Source organism: Anomaloglossus baeobatrachus, chromosome 4 (assembly GCF_048569485.1).
Source record: "Anomaloglossus baeobatrachus isolate aAnoBae1 chromosome 4, aAnoBae1.hap1, whole genome shotgun sequence".
Lineage (NCBI taxonomy): Eukaryota > Metazoa > Chordata > Amphibia > Anura > Aromobatidae > Anomaloglossus > Anomaloglossus baeobatrachus.
In genome coordinates, this window is record NC_134356.1 from 216,884,059 (window position 1) to 216,905,150 (window position 21,092).

The 21,092-nt window shown below is 40.7% G+C and overlaps 1 protein-coding gene across 1 annotated transcript in view; it reads right to left on the reverse strand.

Annotated features, from left to right (window-relative positions):
• The window catches only part of CDHR2 (cadherin related family member 2), a 195,614-nt gene that overhangs the window by 147,947 nt on the left and 26,575 nt on the right, over positions 1 to 21,092 (reverse strand). The window contains exons 2-4 of the mRNA XM_075344655.1: positions 15,654 to 15,720; positions 11,818 to 11,883; positions 3,542 to 3,681 (exon numbers count right to left, since the gene is read on the reverse strand). Coding sequence (XP_075200770.1) covers positions 3,542 to 3,681; positions 11,818 to 11,883; positions 15,654 to 15,702 — 255 coding nt within the window. The 5' untranslated portion in view covers positions 15,703 to 15,720. The remainder of the gene's footprint in view (positions 1 to 3,541; positions 3,682 to 11,817; positions 11,884 to 15,653; positions 15,721 to 21,092) is intronic.

The following is a 21,092-nucleotide window of genomic DNA, read 5'->3' on the forward strand; positions in this document are numbered from 1 at the left end:
ATAGGTACTGTCCCGATTGTGTACACCTTGTCACGGTGGGATGGCTTTACGCTTTTTTGATCAAAAACAGTGTTTACTAAGTACGCTATGTTTATTTATATGCATTATGCTATTATTTTAGTTACAGCAGTGTATATTTCGTATTATTATTCTCTTTGGTATTTTATGTCTTATGGCCTGTGTGAACATGAGCTTACAAGCTGCATGCACACAAACTCATACTCCTGCTCACTTTTCTTTTTTTTTTAACCAGTGGATGGAAAGTATTGTCTGAGCCAGGATAATTCAAAGTGTCCTAAATTATTGTGGTGATTAATAACGTATTAGAGGGAGATTGGGTGTATGCCGTGCTATCACCAGAGGAAAACAATACTTTTCCTTGTTGTCCTGATTAAGGACACAGAGTTTTCTGAAATGCACTGACCTGAACAAAGAAAGAAGAGATGAAATATTTAGCATCTTTTCCTCTGGTGATAGCGCGGCATACACCCGATCTCCCTCTAATGCTTTATTGGCCTTCTACTCGGGGCTGCGGCTACCGCCATTTCATAATGTGCATTTAGGAGTTGTGACTGGCACAACCCTAATAGGGGAGTGTTATTACCTCTTTTATTATCTGTTATCAGTGAGGAACTTGTGGAAGAAAACACATTTTAGGCGGCTGATACCTTCAATATTAATTTGGCAGATATTCACCATGGGTCCAAGATCTTTCATTTGAGGAGTGACATTTGTGACAATACCATTATATTTTTTAGGCATTGCCAAAGTTGTTCCTTTGTTCCTCTGTTGATTATCAGGTATGAGGTAAGATATACTGACCAGGAAATCTAGATATAATTTGATTGTTTGGTCATCAAGATTGTTAGTCCTTTAGCGTTACCCAGGGTGCACCACGTGGAGGCAAACTAACATTGCACACCAATCGTAAAGTAAAGCACAAAACGAATTCTATAACTTCAAATCAAATTGCAGCACATATTGTGAACATATCAAGAAGCCCAAAAGACCGAGCTCATACCATAGAAGTCAAAAGTAAGTTTAAGCTACTAAAATCATCAGTGGCACCATCTGAAGAATACTCACGTGCTTTTACAACCTGTGACATTGAAATTGCCCTTGCTAAAACTAAAATTAACAAAGCTCCCGGCTCTGATGGGATCCATCCTGAATTTCTCAAAAACTGTGGACCTTATGCGAAAAAATGGATGGCAAAGTTCTTCTCAGATATTATGGAGAATGCTCAAGTCCCTAGTAAATTAAAACATGCCAAAATAATTGCATTGTTAAAACCTGGGAAGCCTGAAGATAATCCATCAAGCTATAGACCCATTGCCTTGTTGAGTTGCTTATATAAGCTCTTAGAACGCTTAATATATAACAAGATCAGTCTAAAGATTTTCGACTCAATATCTATAGAGCAAGCCGGCTTCAGACCTGCTCGAAACTGTAGTGACCAAGTCTTAGCTTTGACAACTCTCATTGAAGCTGAATTCCAGAAGAACAAGAAAGTTTCAGTGGCGTTTATCGATCTCTCTGCTGCATATGATACTGTGTGGAGGGAAGGACTTTTATATAAATTTCTGAAGGTGATTCCATGTAAGAAAATGATGTACCTCTTGAACAATATGATTGCAAATCGAACTTTTCATCTTATTATGGGCGATTCAACCAGTTGTAAGAAATCTTTAAACAACGGACTGGCCCAGGGATCAGTGCTGGCACCTCTCCTGTTTGCCCTGTACCTAGCTGATATTCCTAAAACAGTGTCACGGAAATTTGGATATGCCGATGACTGGGCACTTGCTATGGTAAGCAAAACAATGGAGGAAGCAGAGGACGTTCTTACAAAAGATCTTAGTGTAATGGGAAAGTACTTCCGACAATGGAGATTAAAACCTAACCCATCAAAAACGGAAGTTTGTTGCTTTCATTTACACAATGCAAGTGCCAAGACTGAACTTAAAGTACAATTTGAAGGCCAATCTGTTAAACACAATTTCAATCCTAAGTACTTAGGTGTAACCCTTGATAGAAGTCTAACTTTTAAATCCCATCTGGATAAATTGGCACAGAAACTGAAAGCACGTAATAATATTATTCAAAAACTTTGTGGATCCTCATGGGGCTCGGCAACATCTGTTTTGAGAACATCTACTCTTGCCCTGGTGTACTCTGCTGCAGAATACTGTGCTCCAGCATGGTTAAATAGCTGTCATGTAAACTTAATTGACACTCAGCTGAACAACTCTTTGCGTATAATATCTGGTGCTATTAGACCTACACCTGTTCACTGGTTACCTGTGCTGGGTCATATCGCACCCGCAAATCTAAGAAGACAAAAGCTCCTACTTAAAGAGTACACTAAAGTAGTGAATAATGAAAAACTTCCAATACACCAAAATATCAGAGATGTTACAATACAATGATTGAAATCAAGACATCCACCCATCCGAACTGCAATCACCTTGCATGAACAAAACTTCAATTTAGAGGAGAAATGGCGAGAACTTTGGGTCAATGTAGTAGAAGGTGATCCCCAAATGTTCCCTAATTTACAAAACCCTCCACCAGGCTTCAATCTACCAAGGAAAACATGGGTTACTCTAAATCGTATCAGAACAAACGTTGGCGTCTGTGCAGATTTTATGTATAAGTGGGGAAAATATGACTCTCCGACCTGTGACTGTGGAGCAGATCGTCAAACTATCCAGCACATTGTTGAGGAGTGCCCCCTGAGATCCTACCATGGTGACAAGAAGGATTTCTATATTGTAAATGATAACGCTATTGCATATATAGAAAATCTTGATATTCAAATTTGATTTTTATCCTTTTGATATTTTTCAATCACTGTCTATTGTCTGGTGTTTTTTTTTATATGATGGTAAGATATACGTTCATACGATTAAATAAATTATTTGTTACCTTACCGGGTAAGACCCTATTTTGTGCTTCTATTCCACAGTTTTTTCTTGTATTGGAGTGATTAAGGAAGACCAAGAAGGATATTTTCAGTGTGAAAAATTCCCACTTGAAGTCTCAAAGGAACAATCCAAAAACATGCATAACCCTAGGCCTAGGGGATGAGTGAGCTATGGAAGTGATGTGCTATTGAGCTGAGATGTAGAGGAACCTGGTGAGATAGGTGAAGAACATTGAGCCTTGACACAAGGAATATCGAAAGAAAAACAAAACAGAATCAGGCCAGGTACGCAATGAACATTACACAATGTTAAAGCCTAATAAAGCCTGAATAAAGCCTTATTTGATTGTGGTCCCCCTGGGTTTACCAGGTAAGACCCTATTGCGCTTTCTCTTCTCCAGCCCGTGCTTAGCAACTAATGTGAGGATGCACGTCTTGCTGGAAATTCACTTAGGGATTGACAGCCACTTTAAGTCTTATCTTCAAGGGTTTCAGCTTGAATGGTTTTTTTTTCAAGAAATGATATTGATAATATCTATTCCACTACAGAAATTAGGTGTAAATATGGATATATACCATCTAATTCATACAGCAGTTTTATAAAAAAAAGCTTACCTCATAATCTAATTCAATGTCAAGAGTCACCTCACCACTGTCCGGATCACAAATGAAATAGAAGGCATCTTTTCCAATTAAGCCATAGGTCAGTGTATCTCCATCTTTGTCAGTAGCATTAATTTTAAATACAAGTGAACCTGTTGAGGAGAAACTCCATGTTAAAATCACAAATTTACAGACATGATTTTTTTGCATAGCAATTTCTTGTATGACATTCTTCTGGATAGATGGATAGTTAAGATGTGCCACTACTAAGAAGCAGAATTTCGTATGAGTAGAATGTGATATAGGAGGTATTGTGCTGGAGAAGAAAAAAATCTCTTTATTTAGTGCTTAGAAATCTCAGACAATGTTTGCGTTGCTGCAGTAAAAATGTCATGATCCAAGCCTGGCTCAGCCGCCGCTGAGCTATTGCTGGGATCCTATCTCAGGGTTCAGGTCATGGGAGGGGTTAATTCCATTCTGCCTCGTAACGGTCGCCAGGCCGCTATTTCCTGGCACTGCACCTCCAGAACAATGCCAGTAATAGTTCCTGCTATGCAGCATGCGTGTGCTTGGCTCTCGTGAGTTAACCCGATCTGTCCTGCCTCCTAGCTACCTGGTCCTGACCCATGTCATATTCCTCTGTTCGTCTATCCCTCATTCCAGACTCCCTGTTTCTGTCTGTTGTGTTTTCCTAGTCCTGTCTTTCTGACCCCGGTCCCGACCTGTGTATCCTCCACCCCTGTACGTTACATCACTCCCAGGCTTCTGACCTGTATCCTTGTTCGTGACCTCGGCTCCATCTCTCCCTTCTGTTATATACGTGACATCCCAGCTTCTGACCTTTGGCTATCACCTGACCGTGCTTTGCTTACTCCTGTACTATTAACGAGACCTCCTGTTGCAGATCCGGCTTGCTGATTACTCTTTCACCCTCTTGTGGGTTATTTCCTAATTGCACTTTGGAGATCACTCTCCAATCTGTCTCAGTACCTCCACAAGCGAGAATGACAAAAAATGAAAGATTTAACTCTGTATTCAGAATAATCTAGGTTTTTTATTATTATTATTATTATTATTATTATTATTATGTTTCGCCTTTGGCTCGATATCGAGCCTTGGTGACTTGATGGATGAACGATCTGAAGGAAGATCGATTTTGTGCAAATCTAGATAAGTCCTCCAGGGTCTTCTCTGCCACTATTGGTTGTATCAGGCCATCGAGTTACTGGTCTTCCTCTTTGCCTTGTTCCATCTATTCTTCTGACCACGATGTTCTTCTCCAGTCATTGCTCTCTTTGTATGATGTGTCCATAGTAGGCAATTTGTAGCTTGATGATCTTTGCTTCAAGTGTCATGTCTGGCTTCAATTACCAGCTGTCTAATGAGCCTGCTTAACTAGCTGCATGCTGTGATAACTTCTTTAGGGGTTTTACCAGGCGAAAGCAAAGCTTTGTCAAATACTGTAGCATGTGGAACCTTACCTGTAACATGCACTTTGTAAGGATTCAGCTGTGCTTGGCTGATCGAGCAGTAGTCATGTGTCTGTAAGTGCACAAGTTGCTGACTAGCTTCTCTTGCTACTTCCCTTAATAGCGTCAAAAAATTAAAAGTAGAAGTGGACTCCCACGCTGTTGTATGACGTAGGTCAGCAGTTATAGTTGAATCGTGATTTTATTATGCGTTTCGGAGAACACGTGTTTTTTATCTGAGGAAAGCGATGTATTCTCCGAAATGCTCAATAATAAAATCATGACTTAACTATTACTGGTGACCTACTTCATACGACAGCGCGGGCGTCCACTTCTACTTTGAATTTTTTTACGCTGATCTCCTCGTGGTGCCTGCTGCAGCCGTAACCTATACGCTTTCTATAGCAGTTGTGACTATTTCACACTATTTCACACATATTATACCCCACAGGGTACTGCATCTCACTTAAGCTGTAGTACTCATCCCGGGTAAGGAGAGATTAATTGCTGGTGTTTCTCACATTCACACACCAAACACAGGTGCTTTCCCACCAGGGAGATGACCTGAGGTAGACAGAGGGGTGGCCATCATGAAGCATGGTACTTTCCCGGTCACTAGGACAACCACCTGGGGGGTGGGTATCACTTGGGGAAAGGGGAAGCAGCATCTTCACACTTGGGGTGAGAGACACAGTTAGGACCTCGGTCCAATCTTCTTAGACCTAACACTTCTGAGAGCGCCACAGGACCCATGGCTTGGAGCAGATAGCTCAGCCAAGGTTCTCTACAGTTACACGGGATTCCAGGGTCTGCGGAGAGTGCAGGAAACACCTGCAGCCCGTTCCATATTTCACATACATCAGGATTGGAGGGACTCCGACCAGAAAGAACTCACAGTGGGAACACCGGCGGTGACCTCACATTGTTTGGGATCGACTGGGGCCCAACACTGTGGTGACCGGTACTCCAGGAGTGGCAACCTGGACTGTGCGTAAAAAAACCTTGAAACCGCAGAGACTGTGTCCACCTGTACCTGCCGGCGCCCTGCGCTTTGGCGCCAGCCATTACTACTCCCCTCATCATCCTCCCCAGGGCCCGCTCCACCTGTGGGGAGCAGAAACATCTTAGCTGCTACAACCATCCGCCCCAGAGGACAGCGACAGCAATGGCGGCTAATCCCTGGGATCGTACAGCAGGTGGTGTCACGAGATAAGCCTCCACCATCATCCTCCAATCATTCCCATCCCCCTTTATTGTACACCTCGGGGCCACAAAACCGGGCAAGGGCCACCCGTAACATCCCCCTGACCCGACATCACCGGCACAGTGACGAGTAACTCGACCCCTTGCCCCGTGGGTGCTACAACTACATTTGACATTATTTACCATCGAAATTATGCTAATACCGCCTTTTGTCTTTTTAGTTTTCCTTTATGTACTTCCCTTAATAAACATTCACAATAAACATTGAAAGAAGCAACAAAAAGAGAAGCTAATCGGCATGTGACCGCAGTTATGCAAATAACATACCTCCACTCAAGTAAAATTGCTCATAACGGCAAACTGGCTGAATCCTGACAGTGTACATATTAAACACCATTAGGGCTTGGTGTGCTAAAATGCTTGGTGAAAATTGTATTGGCCTGAAAAATCCTGGCTTTAATACTTGGACTTGTGATGGACTTGTGTTTGGGTATGACTTGCCAAATGAACCTTGAAATTGAGTTTTAAGCCAGAAGGCACAATGAAGAGCACCCTGTAGAGTATCGAATGTTGGAGCCGATCTCAGAAAGAGCCGTTTATCTGTACCAGTAAGCAGGTACACACTGCAAGCAAATTTGTGCATGTAAAAAAGAGTCTACGGAGGTTGGCTGTTTAGAAGGGTGGCCCTCTCTGTTCCATGGCAGCATTTGCCAGGTTTGAATTGTCTATTTGGCTGTCAACCTAGGAAATGACTTTAGGTAAGTCTGCTGAGGCTTATAAGTGTTGTCCAAAGTTAATTTTAATCAATAGATCTTGGAATAACAATATGTTCCACAATTGGATGTTTAAAAAAATGTTGCTGTGAGATCTTATATATGTGTCCCTGTTATGTACTGTGTAATGGCCGTGTCTGACTGTACAGGGACATGGTCTGATCATACCACATCTCCTGGGCAGGGGAGGAAGTAATGAAGTATACAGACATTACAGCTTGGGATCGCAAATTATTCTTTCTTTGAAGTAAAACATTTTTTAAAAACAGGGAAATGTTTTACCTCACAAAAAGAATCAGCTGTGATTCCCTGCTCTAATACTTGTATACTCCCTTTTGCGTCATCAGCTGCCCAGGAGATGTGGTATGATCAGACCATGTCCCTGTACAGTCAGACATGGACATTACACAACACATTGCAGGGGCACATATATAAGATAATTTCAGCACTGGAACATTTTTTTTAATCACATCCAATTATTATTATTCGAAGATCTATTGATTAAAATGAACTTTATTCATGAGAAAACCTTTTTAAAAGATGTCAGCCTGAGTGAAGACACAAAAGTGTGGGCAGTACTGAAAGGGAATCTATCACCAGGTTTTTGCTACCCTATCCAAGCGCAGCATAATGTAGGGCCAGAGGAGAATGTCACTTTCTTTACTGGGTGCTGCCGTTTTGATTAAAAATTGTTTTATCTACTGCAGATCTAGCAGTTCACTGAATGTTTATGTCTGTATAACCCAAACCAAACCACTGATTGACAGTTTATGTGTACACTGTGCATAGACAGAAAGCTGCTAATTAGTGGTGGGGGCGGGGTTGGACTATTTGGTAACAGATTTATTAGTGCTCTAGAGATAATCTTCTGCTGATAAAAAAATGATTATATAAAAACTAAGGTAAGCAACCCAGTAAGTGATATGTTGCTGGAAACAGGGTCTCTGTCTCTACATTATGCTGTTCACAGATTAGGTGTCAAAAACCTTATGACAAATTCCATTGAACACAAATATGGCTAGAAATGTGTACAGTTAGGGCCATAAGATTAATCAGTACTATCGAAAATAGACAAGAGATGTAGAGAACTGGTGACCTAGAAGCAGAAGATCCAACTTAGTATGGGCAATGGTTAGGTGTGCCAGATTGCAGGGAGATGTACCTTAGAAAGAGGGGGTGTGATAAGGCCTTTAAATAACAGGGTCTAAGTAAAGTGGGACAGAGTTCTTTAAATGCAGGGTCTGTGTACAGTGGAAAGGGGCTCTTGAGAGTTACAAGGAGAAGGGCATTGGACGACAGCTATCTTGTGTGTACTTAAAATGTCAAAACTTGTACTTGTAAGGATACATGCCCACCATCCGGAAGACACTGCGTTCTGGATGAAATGTCATTCCTCTTCTGGAGAAGATGGTGTTGTCCGCAGGAGAATGCAGTGTCAGTGCCCACGATCAGGATTCTGGGAGCAGCGGACTTTTGCTGTGTTCATCCGCATCTCCACAAGCATAACTTGACACGCTGCAGCTTGGAAAGCTGTGCTGCATGCCAGTTTATGCTGCCTCTAAAAGAAATACAGTGGACATTGGATTTCTATAAATCCCTTCCACTGTGCTTGTGCGGTACAACGCAGCATTTTAGATGCAGTAAAACCACGCTATGTCCAAAATGCTGCAAACACTGTTCATAGGAACGTCCCTTAAAATGACATTTATTATAAGTTTGTATGTCACTACTGCATGTATGAAAAGTAAAGTTTAACTCTTTTAGACAGATAGTTTGTGAGGGAGTTTAACGTTTTTAATTGAATTTTGTCTATACTTGTTTTCTTTTAAAGGTAAACACTGAAGAGAATCCCATCAAACATGTAAAGCTTCCTCAAAGCCAGACTAGCCTTTAATGTGCTTGTGAGGACAACAGACATTTTGCTTAGAGATATATATTTTCTATGATTTAATTAATATAGGAAGCTGTAGAAATGTAGTCATGATGCATAGAGATGCATTTTGATAATTATTTTTACAATTTATTTTATTTTTTACTTCTTCTCTTGGACTGAAACTTTTATTAGCCTGATCACTGGTCTAATACATTGCAATGCACGTGCACTGCAATCCACTAGACCTGTCAGTGTTACACTAACAAAACTGCCCTTGGCAAGATGTAACACTAACTGGCCACTGTAGATGGCAGATTAGCAGGTCATTATTTGACCTCCTGCTGCCATGGCAAAAATTGGGCCCCCTAAACCGCTTTGCACTAGTGCTGATCGGTTGAGAGAGGAAACCCTCTCCTTCTCTCAACCTTCTAAATGCTGTGATTACTATTGATAATGGCATTTAGAGGGTTAAACAGCTCTGGCTTCTGCCCTTGCTTTTACATCAGGGGCTCAGCTGTCACTTAAGCCAAGTTCCCAGCAGTGTTCGTACATGCGCACATAATCTTCTGTGCACCATAATCGCTAGGACGTACCAAATATGTCTATTGTGGGAATGCATTTCAAAATTGGACGTACCAGCATGTCCTACGTAGGGAAGGGTTAAAGACGCCCTAGAATTTGTATATATTTTTTTTAATTAAATGTGTATATGTGCATGTAATGTAGTGTGAAGGTATTAATAACTGGTGGTAAAAATATGCTGATTTAAAAAAATGTTAGGAAAAATTTGATGTGTTGAATTGTGAAACATAATATAATGTGACTGTGGGTAAATACAAAATTTCAAATAACACTGGTCAACACAAAAAAATTATCAGCAAAGGTAATATGTCTGCTTTATTGAGTTTGATATGCTGATTCCAAAAATATGCTAAGTTTTGCTCTATCACATAAAGTTTTTGAGAGAAGTATTTTTGGTAATTTCTGCATTTTCAATGTATGTGGTTTTTCCTATGTTATTCCGATTTCTTTGCTTGTCTTACTTAATTGTGAATTTTCTTACAGAGATATGTTATTACTGAAACAGAAGTAACACTTTAACACAATTTTTCACAATTGATGGACCAGTGGTGTACTGTAACAATGTGAATGCCCTCTTTGATGAAGTGAATCAAGAGTATTTTGTTACAGATCGGCGATTTTTACTGGCTCATCCCAGAGAAGTTTGTAAGCAGTGTTACTTCACAATGGAAATATGAAAGCATCAATCCCTATTGCTCACTCATGTCATCTAAAGGGAAGTTATGAAAATCTGTCAGTTGTTTTGGATGCTATACAATATAAGCATCATCAATGGAATATTTGCGGAGATTTGAAAGTGATTGGTCTGCTAATGGGAATGCAAGGAGGTTTCACAAAATATTGTTGCTTCTTGTGTTTATGGGACAGTAGAAATATGGTAGAGCATTATGTTCGTCGTGATTGGGGACAGAGAAACATCTATGCTCCAGGTACAGACAATGTTCAGCATAATCCTTTAGGTGCTCCAACAAAAATCTTTCTTCCTTCACTATTCATAAAGTTGGGATTTATTAAAAACTTTGTGAAAGCCATGGCAAAGACAAATTCACAAGGGTTCCAGTACATTTCACAGAAATTCTCCAGCATTTCAGCAACAAAACTAAAGGAAGGGGTATTTGTTGGTCCTCAGATCAGACAGCTTATGAGAGGGATGATGTGTTTGAAGGAACGAATAATGATAAAGAAATAAGATCTTTGAAAAGCTTTACGTGGATCTGTGAAAACGTCTTAGGAAAAAAAATTCTCAAGAATATGTTGAAGGTGTTGAACTTCTAAATGCATAGCAGTGTCTTGGATGTCACATGTCTCTGAAAATGCATTTTTTTGCATTCACATTTAGATTTCTTCTCCCCAAATCTTGGGAATGTAAGCGATGAACAAGGCGGGGGGTTTTACCAGGACACTAAAGTACTGGAATACCGCTACCATTTTTGGAATGACTTAAAGGGTGGTTCACCCATATTTTTTATTGTCTAGTTCAATATTATATTGAGAAACAATGTTTCTCTCAAATATCTTGTGTTGGCAATAGTGCCTGTGAGAGGCGCTATTGCAGACTGCTGTTCCTTGCTCTGGTGACGTCATGTCAAGTGCCCACATCACATCCGTACGGCCGGCTGCAATCTTCCTGGCTCACTGAGCAGTGAGTGGTGTTTCACCACTCGTCACAGCCCATCTGCTCCCTGCTCCCTCCTCCCTCACAGCAGAACGCTGCAAGCAGGAGACACGCTGTGCTGTGACAGCGGTGAAACACTGCCCACAGCCCAGTGAGTCAGGAAGACTGCAGCCGGACGCAGGGATGTGACGTGTGCGGCACTTGACGTGATGTCACCAGAGCGGGGAACAGCGGTCTGCAATAGCGCCTCTCACAGGCACTATTGCCAACATAAGGTATTTGAGAAAAACATTGTTTCTCAATATAATATTGAACTAGACAATAAAAAATATGGGTGAACCACCCTTTTAATGATGGCAGATTACTGTCGGATATTATATAGGGACAACCCTGAAAAATCGTATCGACAGTCTAATGTCAAGCACTTTTAATTTCTGCTCATATTTTGGTTTCTATTTTGCATGTGAAATTATTCTGGTTCAATAAAAACTGTTTTGTAAGGTAAAGTATTTTTTCTGATGTAGATTACTGTTTTCTTAATGTCGCCAGTATATTTCCTATACCTTATAATAATGATGCTGCTCCATGGAAACTATACGTGCTACAGAAAAACGATATACATTTCTGAAATGATTACAAAAAATATTTTTTGTAGACCTGTGTAATAGGTCACAAATAAGCTACAGCGCTGTATTTGACATATATATAGTGCAGTCCAGTGTTAACATGGTTTGAAACAATTTTTTACAATTAATATGCAAAGTGTCACTCACCAACTGGTAGATCTTCAAAAACTGCTACAAAAATTTCATGGATAACCGGCCGATTGTTTGCATTGACTGAAAAACAACATTTTCCACTTACAGTTTATAGAAACAGAAGTTAGAATGGCATGATAAGCTCTACCGTATAATACTACATGGAAATTATTGGTTTTGCATAAAGAAAAATGATCAAAGCTGCCTCACTTGGGTTTTATTTTTTAATCTTCTTTAGAAACATGAAAACTACATTGGATTAGATGCTATAGGCAGTTTTCTCTACGATTCTGTTCTCTCATTTTTATTTTTTTTTTATAAAAGATGCTCTTTATTTAACTTGACTATATAAAATACAAATTGATACAGTTCTGAGAATATGACAACTAAAAAAAGAAAATAATTTTATAAAAGAATTCCAATATGAACAAATCGAGTACTTAATTCACCCAGATCAAATGTTTTGTTCTAGTTCCCACATGGAGTCTTTCTCAAGCATTTGTCCCCATTAACCTTTTAAAGGGGTTGTAACAAGAAACTTTGCCATTTATACCTTACTAAAACTCATTTACATTCTTAAGAACGGAGATATTTCAAATTATATAGCGTACAACTCGTTGGTTTTTTTGAAAAAGAGTTTGTTCTTCCAAGCTCTCTGCTTTAGAGCTTGAAAGTGCAGCTCTGAAGTTGGCCTGTTCGCTGGATCCGACAAGCATTGCGTCCTTACACTCCTTCAAGACTACAAAGTCAAAGATACCTATCACATGAGAGAGCACAGAAAACATCAATGCTGTTGATCTAAACTGTCATTTTTCAGGAGTGCACCACCCCCTGGCAAACAGGATGCTGGTAAGCGGAGGAGCATTGTGCACCTGAAAAGAGAAGATAAACAGATCCCTTTTATGGGGTCTATTGGGCAATGTTGATCACCTTCCTATTTAATATGTGTCCACTGCAATTAATGTAAAGGGGTTATCCAATACTAAGACAATCCCTTCTGATTCCACTTGTTTCCCCATATCCCGGCCTGTGGAAAAAAATTAGTTAATCAACAAGAAGTGATGGTGCAGCTGCCGCTCACTTCCTGTTGATTGCCCATTTGGTCCGGAGGTGTGGCGGAATTCGGCAGTGCTTGGATATCATAATGTCACATGAGCCCCGAACTGCATTTACCAACAGTGCTGGAATGGCGCCAGAACGGGAAGTGAGCATAGGATCTTTTATTTTAACTGGAGGAAACAAGTGGAATCAGAAGGAGCTGTCCTGGTAGTGGACAACCCCTTTAATAAAATTACTCATAAAGCTGTACCTTTTTAATCCGTGCAATTCTGCCACTGAATCCTCAATTCTCCCTGCCAATCCTGCAGCAGAGATGTCTTGTATACCACACCACTGACCTCAATGATATACAACCCAAGATGGCCGAGGCTAGTAATGCAAGACATCACCAATGCACGCAGGTTCACACAAGAATAGCAGAAAAGAGCAGGGATGTGGCACTGGACATGCAGGGATTAAATAGGTACAACTTGATCAGCTCTTTTAATACTATTGCTGACACTGGGCAAATTTTTAAATATCATGAGAAACTCCTTACTATGTTGAGTATTCTAGACATTTTTGTTCTCAAGTGTCTTTTTTTATAATTTTTTTCAACATTTTCTGAAGCATTATGTTAATATTTTTAGTGTTGTTTTCTGTAAATATTTTTAAAGGGAACCTTTCACCTACTCACCTGATCCGCTCTGGTCTGATGGGCATTGCTGATATTGACCTGGCACCTCCTCTATCTTTGTGTGTCGCCCAGGGAAGGGGGTACACGGTCCCGGGCGGTAACAAACGGGAATGTCACTCCAGTGGCCATTGCCCAGTCCCGTGCCCTGAGCCCCTTTTTTAAGGGGGGATATTTACAGGGGTGAATAGAGTTAATGTCATGTGACGCCACTTGCGGGTTGCGGTTAAGGATAGAGAACAGCCGCTCCTAAATGTGGGTACTCCCAGAGCTGGTGGTGATTGCAGCAATGGTGTTAGGCCCTCCACAGGTAGGGCCGTGCGTGGGAGATGATGAGGGATAATAACGGAGACCACACCGGGTTGTCTTTAACAATCTCTACTCACTTGGACCCAGGGGTTGCTGGTTCAGGTCACTTGGAGTATCAGTGCCAATGTAGTGACCCAGGTTACTCTGTCCCCAGCACTCTCTGTTAGTTGGGTCCCTGTAGCGTGGAGCATTTGGAGCCAGACTGTCCCTTTTGGGGTACAGTCTCCTTCTCCGTACGGCAGGAAGTGCGGACCCTTTGGGGAGGTAAGTGTCCGAACCCCGATCCTAGTTTACTGCTGATGCCCCCGGATTATTTGGTTCGGGGGCAGGTATTTATCAAGCCGTGTAGAACTGGTGCCTGATCTAGGGCCCTGTGCCCCATGCATGCTCCGGTCCCAGTGGTATCTCCGGTACCCATCCTGGCGACCTCTCTCCTGTGCCCCCGGGTCACCGCTGCACGGACCTGGCTCAGGCACGTCCGCACACCTCTCCTGTTTGCCACACTTCTTCCTACTCTCTCCTGACTGCTGACCTCCCCCACTAGGCTGGCTAATCCCAGGGACTCATTCCTTTCAATGGCAACCATCCCCTTAAATGGTTAACCCCCTATGCTCGGTGTGGAATGGAGAACTAGGATTTTAGTTGTGCTTTGGTGACATCGGCACTAATACTCCAGGTCCCAGGGGGTAGGTCCTGCATCCCCAAGAGGATGCAGTTCCTTGTAGTGCCCTGAGTGGCTCAGGGACACTACATTTGCAGTCGCTGTCCTCCTTCCTGTTCAGTGTGTTTGATGTGTCTTACGTCATCCACACAGTGCAGAAGTGGGGAAAGATCAAAAACCGCCTAGGCATGTGCACTACAATACTTTGCTCTGCTCTCAGCATGGCAGAGAGAAGTCCATGTGCACAGGAGTGCAATGGAGAACACTGTGTGAATGACTTAGGATGCGTCATCCACACGAAGCAAGAAGGAGGGCGGCAATCACAAGGATAGAGGATTGAAACCAGTGACGCCCATCGGACCGGAAAGTATCAGACAGCTCCGCAGGTGAGTAGGCAACAGGTTCCCTTTAGGCATTTTTTAGGGCAATTTTGTCACATTTTTCCATACCCTTCAGGCAATTAATAAAATTGTAGTGTTTCGTGAGGTAAAAAAAAACTTCAAAAATCCTTACAAAATGCTCAAAAATATGACCCATGTGTCTTTGTGGTATTTTTGTAGCCTTCACTTTGACTTCACATTGTAACGTATGGAGCGGCTTCATAGATTAACAGTTCCCTTCTTTTAAAAGCTTGATGCTTTTGACCACCGAAGCTAATTATAAACAATGAAACACTGAACATATGAAGAGCAAGTCATTTTTTAATAGTAAGGAACACATAGTCTCAAGCATTTTTTAGCAATTTTTCAGGAGTTCAGACTTCTATAAAAGTGTGGACATAGCTTAAGAAGCAGTTAAAGTGGATCTGGCCATTTGGAAATAATTTAAAGATCAGTATCTACCCTCCGTCTAATTTGTTACCCTTAGTTTTAATGTTTAGTAGTTTGGCCGATTGTATGTATGGCTTTCCTTCTACTGTAGTATTGTATGTCTTATTTTTTATTATTTCATTCTAACCTTTAATAGGATTATTTACCCTTAATAAACCCTGCAGCCTACTGTATCAATTATTTGCTTATGTACTTTATTTTTACTATTCATTTATATATGTATATTTACTTTGTGCCACCAATCTTTATGAATGATGGATCTAAAAATCTTCAAACGGCTTATCAATTTCAAGAGTAACATCAAGAAAAAAACATTTACCTTGGCCACCATATAGAAGTAAAGGGAGTAGGCAAAAGATCCAAATCATTGTTCCAGCATTAGTGTCCTAGAATCAGAAAGAATAAAAAGTAATGGTAAGTTGAATATCACAATCTCCTATCATTTTATTGTACAATGCGATGCCAAAAACTAATGAAACTGCAATGGTAGCTTGTAATGCCTGTAAGTAAATATGTGCACATAAACTGATGTGGTATCCTATAAATCAGTGTCCTGAACTACTGTTTTCATCAAAATTATTCAACCACCCTCCTTACTTTTAGATGTTTGCAGTAAACCAGTCAATCAGGAACATAAATAGTTTTTGATGGGCGAGCACCACCATGCTCGGGTGCTCTGTACTCGTAATGAGCAGTTAGACGCTCCGATGGGCTTGACTCATGTACCAAGTATAATAAAAGTCAATGGGAACCTTGAGCATTTTCCTGGCAGATCTTTCGGAAAAATGCTCAAGTGTCCCATTGACCTCCATTATACCCGGTATAGGAGTTCAGCTCGTCCGTGCGTCCGACTGCTTGTTATCAGTACAGAGCACTCGAGCATGGTAGTGCTCACTCATCAATAGTAAATAGCTTAACATATCTACTATAACAAATGTTTTTTATGTACTGTTGGGTCAGAAAAGGTATATGCCTTGGCACAAAGGTATGGATACCTTCAGCATTTAGTACACGCTACAGGGCTCGTTCACACCATCGTATACATAGGACAAATACTATCCTATTTTTATCAGATGGCACTCAAGCCAATGTTATTCAAAGGGGCATTGCTCATAACCAATTATTTTCACTGACAGAATCTGTCAGTGAAAAAAATTTCAGCATGCTGTGATTTCCCTTTCAAGTCTGTGGAACACATCAGTCTGCATTTGGATGACATCTGAGTGCAGTCCGATTTCCACAGACTCACAGAATGGAAAAGATGGAGACATTATGTTCTACATCTTCTCCTCACCTGTGCTCCGATTCTGTTGCCTGAGAGAATTGAATTACCCTGTGGTGACACACCAATCAGAATTTGATCAGATTGTCATTTGAATAATTGGCCCGATTCTCTTGGATTACATAATCTATAGCCATCTGACCATCTAATCAGAGCTTTTACTCTATAAACGGAAACCTCAGTGCCTGCTGCCAACAAATCTTGCTGTAGGTCTTTTGTAGTCACTTAAGGCTTTTGACAATCTGCATCTGGTTCAGGTAGCCAATGTTTCTTCAAATTTCAATTTGAACTATGCTTCTAAATGTATCTCTATGAACATTCAATGTCTTAGTAGATTTTTTTATCCGTTCATTTGTTTGTGAAAAGCAATGGTTGCTTCTCTTTAATAGGGCTGTATGATCTAAATCCGAAAGTCTGCAGTCACACCGATGTCCAGGCCAGGAACAGTAGTCACATGGCTGCAAGCATGTGATATAATATCCAGAATCCGACTAGATGAGGGCAGCCTTGTTCAATGAAAGTGTTGAAGGAAGGCACAGATGCCGGGCCATATGAGCTCTGCGCTCATTCACCAAGGAGCCCCCGTGTGCATGTATGACTTCAGGCATGGGGTGCGACACTTACTGATTTTGTCAGGCCAGTGTCAATCGCCCCGCTGCTGGCAAAAAATGTATATATTTTTCATCTTGTACATTTTAAAATTAACAAAAAAGGTAAGTGAGCCTTCTAGTTCTGTGAGATTCCTGGGTCACTTTGTATGCACTGCTCTTTTGAGGTCTAGCCACAAAACCTACGCTTGACTGCAAAAGACCTTCAGGACGATTTAGCAGACTAGAGTTGCGTGCATTGTTTTCCTGTTCAGAGACACTTGTTTAATTTCCATTTCAATGAAGAATAGATGAAAATCCCTCAAACAAGAATTGAAAGACTCTTGACTGGCTACAAAAAGCGTTTACAAGCTGTGATACTTGCCAAAGTGGGTGCTACTAGGTACTAGTCATGCAGGATGCCCCAACCTTTGCATCGGCTCAATTTCCTTTTTGCCCAAACTTTCTCATCTTCCCATTTTCCTTTTTTGTTAATAAAAAAATATAAAAAATGAAACGAAAAAAGAAATATGTGTCATTGTTAACTTTATGCCTTTTAAAAATCATTTAATCTTCAACTTGCATAACTGTTCACAATAACAGTAGTTTTTCAGGCAGGTGACCATACTTTTACATGGCACTGTACGTTGACTGTAAGATATAGTTAAGTCAGGATTTGCAAAGATTTTAAAGAGGTTATCCACTACTTTTACATTGATGGCCTATCCTTAGGATAGGTCATCAATGTTTGAACAGCCAGGACCTGACACCCTGCACCTCTGACAATCAGCTGGTTTCGGTGCCAGCAGCAGGCAAACGGAAATGCTCAGTTATGGAGCTGCCCCATCTTCTGATAGCAACCACAGGTACTGCATATCCACCTCCTTTTGATTTGTATGGACGTCAGACATGCAGTACTGCCAAAGTCGCTATCAGTTGATGGGGCAGCATTTCCGGTTGCCTGCTGCTGCCGCCGTCACCGAGAACAACTGATTATCAGGGGTGCGGGGCATCATATCCCGGTCGATCAGACATGGATGTCTTATTAATTAGTAGATCAATATATCTGAGATAATATTTAATGTGTTGGCTGAATAGTTTAAAATAAATCGGTGATGAGGACCAAAATCACCCCATGACCAAGTTGGAGAAACTGGGTACGACCAAGTCCCCATCACTGTGTTAAACAACCGTAAATACAGTTTACCTTGAAAGGAAAAAAGATTCTTCTTAAAAATAAACTTCAGTCCTTGTAAAAGGAATGACATAGAGCTATTGAATGATCCGATTCATGTTATGATTGGACGTCCTGGGGGATTTTGATTGCCTTTATTTATTTTTAAGAGATGATTGGTCATTTTATTAGTCCAAAAAAAAATTATTTTTTATTTATGAGTTGTTTTTTGTGCACATTATTTATAAGTTTATGATATTCTTTTTCATAAGTAGATGACATCATTTTCAATTTCCCCATAATGTTTTTTGTTAAACAATATATTATGCGCTTCTCTAAGATAATGGTGGTATCCTGTATTATCACGTCACCACATTTATCCGCTTCTCTTATCACAATATTGTCATGTGATTTCAAAGATTCTAATGCCTCCTTTTCATTAATGGAAAGATTTTTTTACCAAATGATTTGAAATTGATACACCTAAATTCTTTGGCTACTAGGGTAAAAAATATTTTTAGATGATGACCCCTATGATATGATGGATAGAAATTGGAAATTGGTTTGCGATGACAATTGGGTTAATATTTTTTGGCGTTAATGTCAGCTGTTTAATGTCAGCTAGCATCAAGCCCAGCAGTTAGTAATGGAGAGGCGTCTATCAGGCAGCCCTATTACTAACCCAGTAAGTTTAAAGTGAAAGATCACACATACAGGAAAAATTGTTTATTTGAATAGAGTTCTACACACATTCCTTGATTCACCAATTTATTATCAAAAATGTTCACACAAAGCTCCATCATAATCTATGATTCAAGAATGCAGCTCCAGCGACTATGAATAGCACTAATGTATAGCTATTCACAGGCACTGGGTAGTGATGACAACTCTCATTAAAGCTGCCAGCCAACACTGCACTCAGCAAGGTCCACCGATGCTGATGAGAGTTGTCGTCACAACCCGGTGCCTGTGAATAGCTGTACTTTACTGCTGTTCATAGTTGCCAGCACTGCATTTGGGGATCTTGTAGTATTGTAGAAGTGCTTCTTGGGAACATTTTTGATAATAAATTGTTGAACAAGGGATAGTGTTTCATGGACGCTTTTCCATTACTAACACCAAGGTTTAATGCCAGCTGACATTATACAGCTGACATCAATCCCAAAAATATTAACCTAATTGCTACTACACCAGGGCAATTGAGAAGAGCTCGACAAAGCACCAGAATTGGTGTATCTAATTTAATGCACCACTGCTGGACCAGCTGTGCGCTGGTAATTTTAGGCTGAAAAGGTCCCAATAACCATGGACCTTCCCGGCCTGATAATACCACCTCACAGCTCTCTGCTTTACCTTGCCTCGTTATCAAAAATAGGGGGGACCCCAAGCCAATTTTTTTAATTATTTATTTATTAGGTTAAGCAAGGCTAAAAACACCTTTTAGCACCAAATGAAACACACTAAAGGGGCAAGTGTACAAACACTGCTGTAATCGAACTCTCCTATTCCTGGGTGATCTGGTAGATTCACCTTCATTTCCAATAAGTATGCTTTGGACATTTTAGTCTTAAGTATGGAATTTTTACTACAGGATCTGAAATTTGTGACTAAAGCTATTGCTGATACAGAGGACAAATTAAAGATCCTGTTAAAATCTGAAGAACGGTGAAAACCTCTAAACTAAATGTGAAAACCTCTGCTTTATCTGTATAAGGCTATGTGCGCACGTTGCGTAAATTCATGCAGTTACGCTGCGCTTTGCAGCGCAGCGTAACTGCATGCGTCCTGCGTCCCCTGCACAGTCTATAGAGATTGTGCAGGGGCCGTGCGCACATGGCGTCTCAGAGCGCAGCGCTTCGGCTACTGCCGAAGCGCTGCGCAAAAAGAAGTGACATGTCACTTCTTCCGTGCGCTTTGCCGGCAGCTCCTGCTCTGTCTATGGCAGGAGCTGCAGGCAGAGCGCACGTTCTCGCCGGCACCATGCGCTTCAGAACGGAGCTTTTCAGCTGCGCTCTGAAGCGCACCTTTTCGGTGCTGGGCTAGTACGCAACGTGCGCACATACCCTTAGGAGATTATATTAGGAACTTGAAGGAGAACAAACGACGTAAATGGCACAGAGATGCGGAGAATTATCACCTTGGCAATGTGAATAATTGGCAAAAACAGAGAACTAAGCATACTAAGGATAAAAGGTCTCAATATGTGGAGGTTATATATTGGTTAAACAAAATGTTTGTGGTTCTGATGATACTGCTTTTTTTTAGACACAATGATGGATTTTACATCAACACAAAAATGAATTAGGAGTGGTGGAAGACCATCGGCAACAAAAAAGACAAACGTCAGAGGTTGAAATTACCCCAACACGAACCAATGACCACAAGGAGTAAATAAAAAAAATATGATATTGATTTTACTGTTCTTAGTGAAGGTTCAATCTTTAGCCCTTGTAACCAAGGTAATTAGTTTCAATGGTACACAGTTCTATTTACATTTTTTAGATCAATGAAACTTAAGTATTGGTTTTCCGCTAATCCTGTTGTGACTAAGCCTCTTACATCTGAGTTAATTCTATGTCAATTTTCATAGCACAAAAGTAGTGATTTTGTTCCTATATATATGTATATACAGTCCCTGACAAAAGTTCTGTCGCTTATCCATGTTATGTAAATAAAAGCTTATAACCTGACTTTAAATTCATCCATTGGTTTCAT